The following is a 13,136-nucleotide window of genomic DNA, read 5'->3' as shown; positions in this document are numbered from 1 at the left end:
GTGCATCTACATTTACAAGCCTTATCTTCCAAGAACATCACCACATCCCCTTCTGATCTGAAAATCTAGTTACTGCCTTAAAACCATCTTTTGTCTTCTCAATTCACACAGCCTTTGCTTTTAACTCGAAACCCCACTGGGCATCACTGTTCTGCACAACAGTGAATAAACTCCAAGAGGACGCCAGAAAAGGGGACAGATGGCTTAAGTCATTTAATTAGTCATAAACACACATTTAATCCAAAATGGTCATTTGAGCAAGGCCTTTTCCTATCATAAAACTATCCAAAAATCAATAATTAAATACAAATTTAAGAGCCTAGAATGTGGAAGCCAAATGAATGTGAACGAAGGAAAGAGCAGATCTAATTGATCTGTCCTAAAAACAATTCTTCCCCTGCCCCCCAAAAATGAAAAGAACAAATTAAACTTTAATATAAAAGGGAACTATCTAGAGCCTTGGTGTTTGAGCAATGAAAGAATCATATAGTTATTACTCCAATATTGTTTTAATGAAGAAACTAAAAGACCATGTCAGTCTTTGGAAAAGACTAAGAGAAAAATCAAGAATGCTCTATTAAAAATGAAAAAAAGCTATGTTTGTAACAATTACTACTAAACCATCACTTTTAAACTTACAGTCAGGCACAGTATTTACATTTTATTTGTTTTTTAGAGGACTCGAAGGGATGTTTTATAACAAAAAACAACATCCAACAAAGGAACATGAATCTTTAATAATTTTAATGAAAGAATAAAAATGGACAAAATGAAAATTTTGAACCATTTTCTTCAAAATTCACAGGAGTCAACCAGAACCTCAAACAAATTATGAGCATGACACTGGGTTACCAGGTTTAAACCCACAGTGTCCCTATTATTTCATAGTCCCTTGCTCTGGAGAGGTGAAAGAAGGTACAAAGATCACCTCAACGCCCTTCAGAAAGTTTCTGAAAAAAATTAGGCTAATCTTAGAAAGTGTGGGTTGAGCACCCAGGACACATAAGGAACTCACATTTATAGCCCAAATGAAAGAAGCCTTAAAAAAGAAAAGTTGGCTCCAACTCTTTTCCTCTATTTTTTCCTTGCCATCTGAACAGAGTCATAAAGCAGTGGCCCCGAAGGACCCTGGGCTCACCCCCACTGTGTGGCTTTCCCCAGATGTCCTGTGCTAATACCATTCTGAGTGGTAGCCAGTTCCCAGACACTCCCTGGCTGCCCTCTATGAAATGGTTCCACAGCTGATTTCTATTTGAGAGGTCAGCTTGTTGGTTTATGTGTTAGCAAGCCCTAACCATAGGGGGTGACAAAAGGGCTCCTGTGCTGAACTCAGCACGAGACACTTACACTGAGATGGTCTGATGTCAAAGACAGCAGGTGTTCATTGGAAGGATGGAGTTTCTCAAACAAAATAGTATCTGCTCCTTTGGAATAAAGTTTTATCTGTCCTTCTGGGTTTCGAACTGGAAAGTAAGAGTTTGGAAAAGAACATTATATCACTGAAATCTATGAAAAGTGGAGTCTTCCAAGACTCCAGCTAGCCCATCTGGAAATGGACATAAGGTTTTAGGAACAAAGCTTTCAGGGCTTTTGGCTAGACAATCACTACCTAAGTCAGCTGGCTTTGTTCCTGTTCAATTAATTTAGAAATATTTCTTCTACTGGAAGTCACTGATTTCCCAAACTCAGAAATAAGTATTTGTATTCTCATGTACATGACCTACTGAGCTCCCCCTCTTTTGCTGTTACAAAATGGCTGAAATTTTTAAATTAAACCATGTGTATTAAAGAGAATTAAGAGCTTTATTGTAAAGCCCTTGGTGTGAAATTCAAGACCTTCTATTCAAATAAATATCACTGTGATACCAACTCATCTCCACATGAATTTCTAGCCACTCAAGTTGTTGCCATGCAGGGATCTTGATATAGTTCATTTTCTCTGCTATTTTAAGAATTAAAGGACAACAAAAATCACAGATAGAACAAACAGAATCAGCCAGTGAATTAGAGTCAAGAATACAGAAAGGAAGAGAGGGAGGGAAGGAAGGTAAAGGGACACAGGTAGGAGGGAGGAAGGGAGGGGGAGAGGAAAAAAAGAGAAGGTGGGCTGGAGAGATGGCTCAACAGTTAAGAGCATTGTCTGCTCTTCCAGAGGTCCTGAGTTCAGTTCCCAGCAACCACATTGTGGCTCATAACCATCTATACTGGGATCTGATACCCACTTCTGGCACACAGGTGTGCATCCAGAAAGAGAGAGAAAGAGAGAGCAAGACACACAGATTGAAAAACCTTCAGAGCAGAGGGGAACTCCAGATCCCAAAATTCAGTTTCTCCTCTTAAGACTGGGGGTTTTAAGTGTCTTTGAGAATTCTTCCCTAACTTAGGACCTGTCAGTCTGAACAAAGACAGGATGGCTGATATGCCCACAACTTAGAATCTGTCCTAACCTCCTTTGTGGTCCAACAGAAGAGGAGTCCTATTGGTGGAAACAGAATGAGGCCTTTGATTAAACTATCAGGCTTTTGTCTCAGGACAGGAGTGTGAGAGAAAAGCTGCTATCTTTAGAACTTAGTCATGGCCCCTCTCCCTGTCTGTCTGACTATCAGAGAAGGATCTGCCTGACTCCTGGAGCCTCAGGATGTTGTCCTGCTGGTTTTTTTGCTTGTTTGTTTGGTTTGGTTTGGTTTTTTTGTTTTTGTTTTGTTTTGTTTGTTTGTTTGTTTGTTTTTGGTTTTTGGTTTTTCAAGACAGGGGTTTTCTGTGTAGTCTTGGCTATCCTGGACTCACTTTGTATACCAGGCTAGCCTCAAACTCACAGAGATCTGCCTCCCTGGGTTCTGGGATTAAAGGCATGTGCCACCACACCCAACTCTTTTATGACTTTTGTTGCTTGGGAAAGTGCATTCATTTTAGTAATTTATTCTTGGGTCAATCATAGCTACAAACATACCTCACAGAACTGAAAGAAATACCCTTCTTCTACCCTTCTCCCACTGGAAGTCTATTATTTGTAGGGCTGTTTTCACTTGTTCTTGAGGTTTGGGAATGACTGGCCTCACTAGACTTCCTGTATTACTACTCTCACCTGCATATTCTATCAAGTCTTACTTTTGGGTCACTTAAGAGTTGGCCCAACTTGTAGGCTTGGCTTTACATTTTGACACACAGGGTGGCACTTAATAACCTGAGTGAATGATGGATGGATGGATGGATGGATGGATGGATGGATGGATGGATGGTGAGACTGTATATTTCTTCCTAGGAGATCCAGCAATGTGAGGTAACTCGCTAGTCCACAATTTCACTTCATAGTCTGAACACACACATTCACAGGTTTTATCAATTGAGTCAAAGATCATTTCATGATTCCCACTTAAAGTGTTCTTTATGATAGAAGGCCTCAAAGCAGGAGAATATAGTATGTTTTACTATCCATTTAATGCTAATAGGGTGAAGGGAAGGTAGGAAACAGGCTGGGAGGGGCTGTGTGTCCATGAGCTCTTTCCCCCTGATTAGGCAATTCAGGCCAAGGTATAAGATTTGTATGCACCAGGTCATGCAGCTACAAAAGACTATGACAAGACCCAGGGTTGAGAGATTCCCAGGGAGGGGGCAGTATTCAAACCAGGAGGAGTCTAGAATACAATCTGCTGACTGATTTAAGCACTTTTCTTTAGTAAAAAAAAAAAAAAAAAAAAAATCTTAAGTAATTGTCAAAAATAGCAGTCTTTTAATAAAAGTTTGATTGGTTGGGAAGGAGATGGGGGCTCACTGTATAGCCCAGGCTTCCCTTAAACCTCCCATGCCCTAGAATTATGATAAGTGCCACACCTAGCTATCAGACTCATAACCTTTTAAAAGTTTACAGTTGAGAATTCTTCATCACGCATCAAATTTTGAGAGCTGCTATGATTTATTCTTTAGTAGCTATCTGCCACCTTCCTCGATTCAATAGTTTGTTGTTGTTGTTTGTCTATTTATGTACTGAATTACTGACCTCTATGTACTAAATTAGTGCAATGGGTTCGTCCATAACGATATAAGATTCATGCATTTGCTAATCAGTAGATTCTACACCCTTTAAGAAACTACTATAGAAATCAACTTTTATTTAAACAGCACTGGCTTAAACTGGAGCTCTTGTTCCCAAATGAAATCCAAGCATCCTGGTATTGGAACTACACATTATTAAATTGATGGATGACAGAACCCCAAACAAACAAACCAACAAAAAGGTAGAAAGTGAAGATGGGAGAAGAGGAATAAAGGGAATCAAAGGCAGCAGGAGGCTGAGAAAGACAGCACCAGCAATGTGAGAGCCCTCACAATGATGTTGTTCCCATAGGACAAGCCAGGTGATGATCAGGATACTGAGATTGCTTCCTGCTTAGACTCAAACAGGCGTTTCTGCCCTAGCAGAGGACCTCTTGAATTTCCCCCCTGATTAAAATGATTAAAACCCAAGCAGCCAAAAATAAAGCTTGTCAAAGTCCCACTTTGTGCTAAACCTTGCCCTTCCTCATATGGGATCCATTAAGGCAGACATCTGATGTCTGCGGTTAAGCTGAGAATTCCCCATAGCCTGTAACGGTGGCCAATGCTGAGCAAAAGCCAAACTTCTCCCCATTTAACAATCTTAGGTTTTTGTCAACACCCTCAGAGCAAAATGAAATCCACTCTGAGCCAAATGAGGACCATTCACACCTCCCTTGGGGTGGTAAAGAGAGGACAGCTCCCACTGATGCAACAATGAGCCAACACCTAGAGCAGCCTGTGTGCTTCTTAACTGGAGGGAGCTGCCTGTGGCCTGTTATCAGAAAAAATGTAATTATTAAAATGAGCAGCCTCAGAACAATCTCCGTACCACGTTCCAGAAAAGACCTCAAACCCTCCCATTATGCATATATACATTTTCCATAGTAGGAATTCATTTAATGCGGAGATGGTCATAAGTTATAAGGTATTAGGTAGAATTTCATTCAACAAATATTTGTAGAGATATTGTGCCTGTCTGGTGCTTGGCCCTGGGAAGCAGGAAGATAAGGCTACCTGACCTCAAGTAGCACGTAGCCTGTAGGGTGCCATAACCATGAGCCCCAGGAGATGGAATCCCACTGTTGTAGTGAACAAAGAATTCTGGGAAATAGCATGAGATATAGTTACTTGGAAAATAAGAAAAACGAATGACATTTAAAGTGGACTTTATCAGATGAGAAGAAGTGTTCAGCAAAAAGAAATTAGGAGACATAATTGTTCTAGGTATACATTTAAAACAACAACAACTAAACAGGGTGTAAAAGTCTAGGACACATCCCAAGAAGAGCGAGGTGTGGTGACGCTTGAGCAAACAGTTTAGAAAGTAGAGTTGGTGTCATTTTCATGTGACCGTGCAAGTCACACTAGGGGCTCATCCTGTGAACCCTGAGAAGCCAACATTTTTTTCAGGTGATGACATGCTCAGTCTGTGCTTTAGAAGAAATAGCTTATTGCCAGCATAGAGTGCTATTCTAATGAGGACAATTTTGAAGAGACTGCAGTAATTCAAGTAAGCACCGACAAGACCCCAAAATGAGGCAATGGTACTGTAACTAAGAGGAAAGGACAATAGAATTGTACGGGGGGGGGGGGGATGTAGTTTAGTAGACACTAGGTTTGCAAATAATTCTAGGATGCAATTGGAAGGGAAAGGTTTAAAAATATGTTCACAGGATTCGCGAGAAACTGAAGTTAGAGAGTATCAAAGAACAATGCAGGTTTGAGAAACATCTTGAATACAGCCATGGAAAATGACTAACCATAAGGAAATGTTAGTCTAGAGGAGCATTTCTCCATCTCTGGTCCCCTGCGGTGTGCATCAGCATCACTCAGAATTTATCAGAAATGCAAACATGGGGCCTCTGCCTTCAAGGAACTAAGTCACAAACCAATGGCCAAGCCCAGTGATCTGTGTTTTAATAGTTTTCCAGCTTATTCTAATGGAAGCTAAGAGCAGGGAACCATTATCCTAGTGTGTAAAAGACGTGAAAGTGCTGAAAAAAGTGAACTACCAAGATGTTAAGAGGCCAGTTTTATTTGCAGAGGAGCCTCTTTGTTTTTCACTGTGGGGGATGAACCCAGAGCCAGAAGAGACAGCAGAGTCTAGAGCCAAAGTCAGTAGATAACTACCAGGAAACAGTGTCTTGTGAAGACCTCAAGACAGCAGCATGTATGAACTCAGCAGCTGTGACAGCTGCAGAAGACCTGTGCATGCTCACGGCAGACCAAATCTTCGCAGGGACAGGAGAGTGGGTGGACACGAAGCTCCCTAGGAACTATTTGAGTTGCCAGCTTCTGGAAGAGGAAGAGTCTTTAAGTAGCCCCTAAAACTTGACCACACGCCAGTGGAAGGCCACATATCTATGAATATATGATCAGTACAAATTGGACTTGACAGGTTAAAAAAAAGACACAGAGTTGGGTAGGGAGGGAAGAAGAATTATATAAAATTCTCAAAGAACTAAGCAAAAAGATAATTTTTAAAGATAAAAAGAAAAACCTACTTAGAGATGTAAGAGGATTAGGAAAGGGGCATGTAAGTAGCCTGAGGACACTGAAACAGTGCTAAAGGTTAACAATGGGTTATAAAAGCATGGGTGTGATGTGGCGCTAAATAAGCCATCATCTCCAACAATGGGATAAACAGAAATAATGAGAACAGCCAATGCTGCTGAGTGATGAATGTGTGAGAGTGGCCGATGATGCCCACAGCAGCCAGCACAAGCCACACATGCCAGAAGCTCTCCTGAGCCGCAATGGAGCAGCCCTCCATTCAGACTTCTGGGTTTGACTCTCCACTACGCTGCTAGCTTTTAAACTCAAGCAAGTCACTCCACTTTCCTCTATCTCAGCTTGGCTATCTTTAAAATGGACATTAAAAATAATAGCATGTGCTACAGTTACTTTGGATAAAGAATTCCAAATAATTTGGGGCAGGAAATTAGTTCATATTTAATTGTATTCACATATTATTACACTTTTGAGGCTACGTTGAAGATCATGAGAGTTCAGAAAATTACAAAAATGTAGTACATAATCAAGAGTCAAATTATCTTTGAAAAATACCAGTATAACCACAGAAGCATCAAAAACATACCTACAACAGACATCCTTTTCCTGATGTTGTTGAAATCCAAAAAGGCAAGTAACTGATAAGTAACAGGTGTTCCCAGTTCTTCTACTGTTATTGTCTCTGGGGTCCGAGACTTAAAAATGAACCCAAATTTTCTAGCAGCAGTAACTAGAGCTCCTTCATCGGGTGATTGAACTTGGTAAACCAGTTGTCCTAAAAGGGAAAGAGACAAACATCAGTGTTGAGGTGATAATTCATGTTCATAATTCCAATTCTAGTTTCAATGCATTTTTTTAACAACCAACGCCAGCGTCAACTCTAAACACGTTCCTATACTTAGATATTGTCTACTTGCCCATCATCTGAAGCTCTGGGATACCACAAGTCTCCATGCTTACCACCACGGAGCCCTTTCCCTCCTGTAGCAAAGTGTCCAGTTGTCTGTATCTCCACTGCAATAAAAGTGTCACTTTCAGTGACTAGAGATTCTAACTAAAATTTCACAATATGATACTCATTTGATTCTCATAGGATGCCTTTAGAGTAGTGATTATTTAAATTATTAGTTTCATTTTTATACTGCTGGTACCTATGGCTGAAAGAGGTGATCTAAGTGAAAGAGGTTATTAGAAACAACAACAATTAGAGGATTTTAGATCAAACAACAAGGAAGTGAGAAAGCAGATGCTCTGACCTATTTTTTGCTAAGTCACTAATGATCATTTTATAATACTAAATATATAAAAATCCACCAAAATATAACAAATCAAATCAAGATGTTAAAGACTTGTTGTTCAATAGTGTGAGTGCTAGAATGGAGCTGAGAAGAGAAAGAATGAAACATGCAGAAAGACTTAAAAAAATACCTTAAAATAAAAATAATCCATTTATATAAAACTATATCATCTTTGAAAAATAAGTCAGAAAATGTAGGCATGGATAAATCCATATTTACTGTTTATAGTGCTCAAGATAAATTGCTATGTAATGGGTTTTTCTATTAGTGAGTGTAATATGGATTCCTTGTGAAAAATAAAACCTTATTTATCTCCATATATTCTTGAATATACATTTATAAGCAAGTGGACAAATGAATCATATAAGAGGCAAAGGAAGAAAGATTTCCATGAGTTTGAGGTCAGCCTGGGCTACACAGTAAATGCCAACCTAGTCAGGGATATAGAGAGAGCCTCTATCTCAAAAAATGAAAAAAGAAAAGGAAGTAATGATGAAATAGTTACTTCAGAATCTCTCATAGTGTACCAGCAAAGGTAAGCCAAGAATTTACCAGGAGTAGGTAGAGATTTATAAAAATAAATAAATAAATATCATCCCCACATAAAAGAAACAAATGTTAAGGGATATAAAAAAAAAAGGTAAAGATATGAATGAATCACACAAACTTGTCTATAGTTATAAAAATAGCACCTGTGAGTTTTTAAAAGGATGAAAACTATGATGATAACATCACAGATGTCAGAGCAGGGTTGGTAACTATTAAAGGATCTTTGTTTTACTTACAAGATGCCTTAGGCTTCTGTGAGTTTGCTGTGTTAAAACCCAGCGTTAACTGCAAAAATAATAAAGGTCCATTGTTTTCAAAGCAGAAGAATTAAAAGGGACTAAATCTATGAAAAAGACAGAAAAAAAAAAAGAGTCCAAGAAAGAAAAGGTGGGACAAAGATAAGACAAAATAAGTTGGTTGCGAAGAGCTCTAAGTGTTATCAACAAGTGAGCTTTCGGTATTTAAGACTGAGTGTAGGGACAACAAAGACAAATGGCCCGAATGTTCCCTTTAGTCTTTGCTTTGTCTATGCTGAGTGTTTAAATGTTAAAATTATCATTTACAAGGGATGTGTCTAGAATGTAGGCAAAGAGATAAATTAAAGCTAACAAAAGCTAAGTGCACCAATGCCTATGAGGGAGGAGCAGTCGCGGTAACCGCTAAGACAAAAATGACTCCTGGAGAGAGATGAGATCCGGGTAGACTGCCACATGCCGTGGTTTAATGGCGACAGAAGTCTGAGATATTATCTCACATGACCTTAGGACAGAAAGCTTTGGCAGAACTACAAATATCAGCATACAGGTGTGCTGTTCTATTGGGAGCTCTTGGCATATTTTGATTAGCTGAGAAATCAAGTTGTCAAAATAATCCATTAAAAAAGATTTCTCATACCTTTAATTCTAGCACTTAGAAGGCCAAGGTCAGAGAACTGCCATGAGTTTGAGGGCAGCCTGGGACAAAGAATAGCAGTCTGTCACTAAGCAAACAAACAAAGAACCGGAAGGTTGAATAATATAATTAAAATACTGTTGAATGTGTATGATGAGAATACAGTACCCCTAACTTATATAATATAAATTCATTTCAAGCATTTATTAAATGTTTATGAAAATCAAACATATACCAGGCAATTATCAAGCTTCAACAAATTTTGAATTTGGTATTATAAAGCAATAAAAAAGTTTAAAATTTTTAAAATTTATTTTACTGTCATTTACTGAAAAAGAAAAGAAAGAAAACTCTCTCTAAAATACTTGGATTTTTCCACTCTCTTGTTCCGAGGCTTCACTCTGGCAGAGACTGAAAACACAGCATTTTCTTTCTTTCTTTCTTTCTTTCTTTTTTTTTTTTACAGCATTTTCAAATAACTTCCCCATGAACCAAATACTGCACACTTGCAGCAGTCGCCTCAGCCAGGAGCTGAACTTTAAATATTAAAAATTCAAGTGTTAGATTTGAACTCTCATCTTCTCTATAAGTGACATTGATAGAGAAAAGCTTAGTTTGGGGCATTCCTTGGTTTATTTGTTTTCTGTTTGTTTGCTTGCTTGTTTTTTGTTTGTTTGTTTGTTTGTTTGTTTGTTTGTTTTTTAGACAGGGCTTCTCTGTATTGCCTTGGCTGTCCTGGACTCACTTTGTAGACCAGGCTGGACTTGAACTCACAGAGATCTGCCTGCCTGTGCCTCCTGAGTGCTGGGATTACAGGTGTGTGCCACCCCATGTGGGGATTAGCTTGAACCTCAGCCACAAATCCCACAATGAAAGCTTTGATAGCAAGTCCACATTTCCTAAAGACATAACCCAAGTCCGTGGAATTCAGTGTCTTGAGACAAGAGTTAGAAACCATCGAAAACATGCATATATCTGACTCCTGTTTCTTCAGAATTCTTTTAAGTAGCAGGAGACGCCACCCAGCCGCAAGAGTGTAGGTGACCGGAGTTCTCACTCATGCTCAGCAGGAATAGAAAATTATACATGAATGTCTTTTGAAAGCAGCTGAACAGTTTCCTAAGAAGTTTAAGCATTTCCTTGTATTATGAGCTGGCAATTTCCATTCCCATGTAATTAGATATGCCCCCCTCGAGTTTTTTAACAAATAATTTTTAGAAGACATAAAAAGTGTTTGTGACAACTTTGCTTACAAACGCTAGAACGACTTAACTTCATTAACAGAGCACTGGAGGAGGTTGTGGCATGTTCATAAGGGGGAATGCACTTAATAAAAAGAGAAACTAGTAACTCAGATAACAGCACTGGTGACAGAAGATGACACAGAGTATATACTATACAACTGTGCTTGTACAGGGGACAGGAGGACACACTCATCTGTAGTGATAGAAGCCTTAGCAGCGGTGGCTGGGCTAGGGTTTGTAGAAACTGAATTAACCTCTCTGTCTTGATCCAATCACTGTTTCAGGGATATTTGTAACCGTCAAATCCCACCAAGCTTCAATGTGTGTTTGTGTGCGCTCAATGTGCATGCATGTACTCTGAAGAACTGGGCGCTTCAATACGCTGAGTTGTAGCATGCTGGAATTGAAAAATGAATCTACAAATCTGAGAACTATCTAAAAGATTAAAATGACAGTTTGATTAATAAAGAAACAAAGATAGAGAGAAAACCATAGTATAAAACATTTGCAGACAAAAATGAAGGCAGAGGTAAGGAAAAGCACCAGACAGTCTCCAAACTCAGTCAACAAATGAGAACAGCATCTTGCAGGCCTTGTTAGTAAAACCAATAGAAAAATTCCATTCAGTGCTGCTGGACCACTGTGCTCCTTGTCCAGCTTGCTCCCTCTGAGTGACAGGCTGAAGCAATACTTCTTCCTTGGATGCACCCTTAAAACCGTTTTTCTACATTGTGTTCAGGCCACCTCAGGAAAGGTCAAGATCTGAGTCTGGAACCAGAGACCAGAGGTGAATAAGTGTAGGAGTGTCAGACTTGCATAGAGTAGGAGGGGAAATAAGAAAGAGAACTTGTGTGCAAGTCTGCCTCTAATCAGAGCCCTGAAAAACTCTTATCGCCAGTTCTGGAAAAGCAAGACAGTAACCTAGGTGACATGACTTCCAGAAGAGAGGACCCCACAACCAGAAGGCAAATTACATGATCTGCCTCATTTATATAAACTTGAGCAACAGACCATAAGTAACAAATGACAGTCACCAAGAAGAGATTCTCTCACACAAAGAGGAACACACAACCATAAATCACCAAACACTTGAGGAAAAACATGAAAGTTAGATGCAAAAAAGGGGGAGGTGGAGGGAGAGCAAAAGAGAGGGAGGTCTGGAGGGAGAGAAAGAGGCACAGAGAAAGAGAAGGGGAGAAAGAGACAGAGAGAGAGAATACTCAATAAAATGCAACATATTGGATAAAACAAAAGCAAATTTCAAATTAAGTATAATTAATATCCTCAAAGAGATCTAAAGAATATCATAACATTAATAGAAAACAGACTGCTATTAAAATGAAATAGGGTTTGGGAAATGAAATAAACTCAAAAGGCAGAAATAAAAGAAACTTCCTTAAGGCAATTCCCAGAAGGGGTTATAATAATTCTTTGTGGTGTTAATATTATAAAGATCAATTAAAGCCATAAATATAATTATGCAAATCTTCAAAGCAATTAAAATCTAAAGAATGGGTTAATCCAGCATGTATTACTTCCTTGGGTAGTAATTTTAACTTAATATTTGGTAGCAAAAAGAAGCAAAACTTACAGGTGAAACTGTTATACTTTGAAGAAAGAAGCTGACCCTCTGGCATCATTGATTGCCTCCTGCATCAAATGTAAAGTGAGCCAGATGGTTTTGTTGTATTTTGTAAACCCTGGGCTCCAAATAACCACGAAAAGGCCTTGGTTGACATGGTAATCACAGTGTTTTGATGTAGATCTATTCGCACTCTGTGGTCACCTTCATTCCATTGCACATGTGCTATGTGACTCAACGGTACCTCCCTGTTTGTTCTGGTACTAAAAGTTTCACAGCCAATGTGGTGCTCAATCATAGGAAGCATTTCACCCCCGTTGAAGGACACGGCTGGGTCTTAGCTTTCCAGTGGTATTGTATCTTTTTCTTTAATGTATTTATGGGCACCGGAGCAATTCAGCGGTCAAGAGCGCTAGATGCTCTTTCAGAGAACCCAGGTTCAATTCCCAGCACCCACAATAGCAGCTCACAACTGCCTGTAGCTCCAATTCCAGGTGATCAGACACCCTCTTCTAGCCGCCACGGGCACTATAAACAAGTGGTATACAAACGTACATGCAGGTAATATACTCACACACATAAATAAAATGGATTAAAAAATAAAAATATTTCCTTGTTTATGAGAAGCATTCAGAATATAAACAAATAAAAATCTGGAGACAAGAAAATCTTGTTTGGGATATTCTACATTTAGTTCAGAAAACCTTCAATTAACCAATACTTCTCTTTGTTATATTTTTTTAAAAGGATCACTACCCAAACAGGGTTCATTTACCTGCACTGTTCTCCTCCGACATCACAGTATGGCAGAGGGCAAGTAAGCGAAGGAATTCATGCACTTTGGGGTCCCCCAGCTCGATGGATTTCATCAGACTGTTGTCATAGAGATGGCATTTTCTTTCTGTTTGAGATTTTCCCGAGACGTCCACAGGCTCCTTTTTCTGTAAGAGAACACCACCACCAAACCAAACCAAACTTTTTCCAACAATAATCCGTTGTCTTTTCATTTTTTTACCTTTGCATTTT

At 39.1% G+C, this 13,136-nt stretch overlaps 1 protein-coding gene across 1 annotated transcript in view; it reads right to left on the bottom strand.

The window, feature by feature from the left end:
• The window catches only part of Atp8b4 (ATPase phospholipid transporting 8B4 (putative)), a 175,449-nt gene that overhangs the window by 42,030 nt on the left and 120,283 nt on the right, over window positions 1-13,136 (bottom strand). The window contains exons 14-16 of the mRNA XM_055601660.1: window positions 12,886-13,051; window positions 7,133-7,321; window positions 1,348-1,463 (exon numbers count right to left, since the gene is read on the bottom strand). Coding sequence (XP_055457635.1) covers window positions 1,348-1,463; window positions 7,133-7,321; window positions 12,886-13,051 — 471 coding nt within the window. The remainder of the gene's footprint in view (window positions 1-1,347; window positions 1,464-7,132; window positions 7,322-12,885; window positions 13,052-13,136) is intronic.

The sequence above is a fragment of the Psammomys obesus genome, unplaced genomic scaffold (genome assembly GCF_907164565.1).
Source record: "Psammomys obesus unplaced genomic scaffold, mPsaObe1.curated_primary_1811, whole genome shotgun sequence".
Lineage (NCBI taxonomy): Eukaryota > Metazoa > Chordata > Mammalia > Rodentia > Muridae > Psammomys > Psammomys obesus.
The sequence above is the reverse complement of the archived record's forward strand: the minus strand, read 5'-3'. Positions and strand labels throughout refer to the sequence as shown.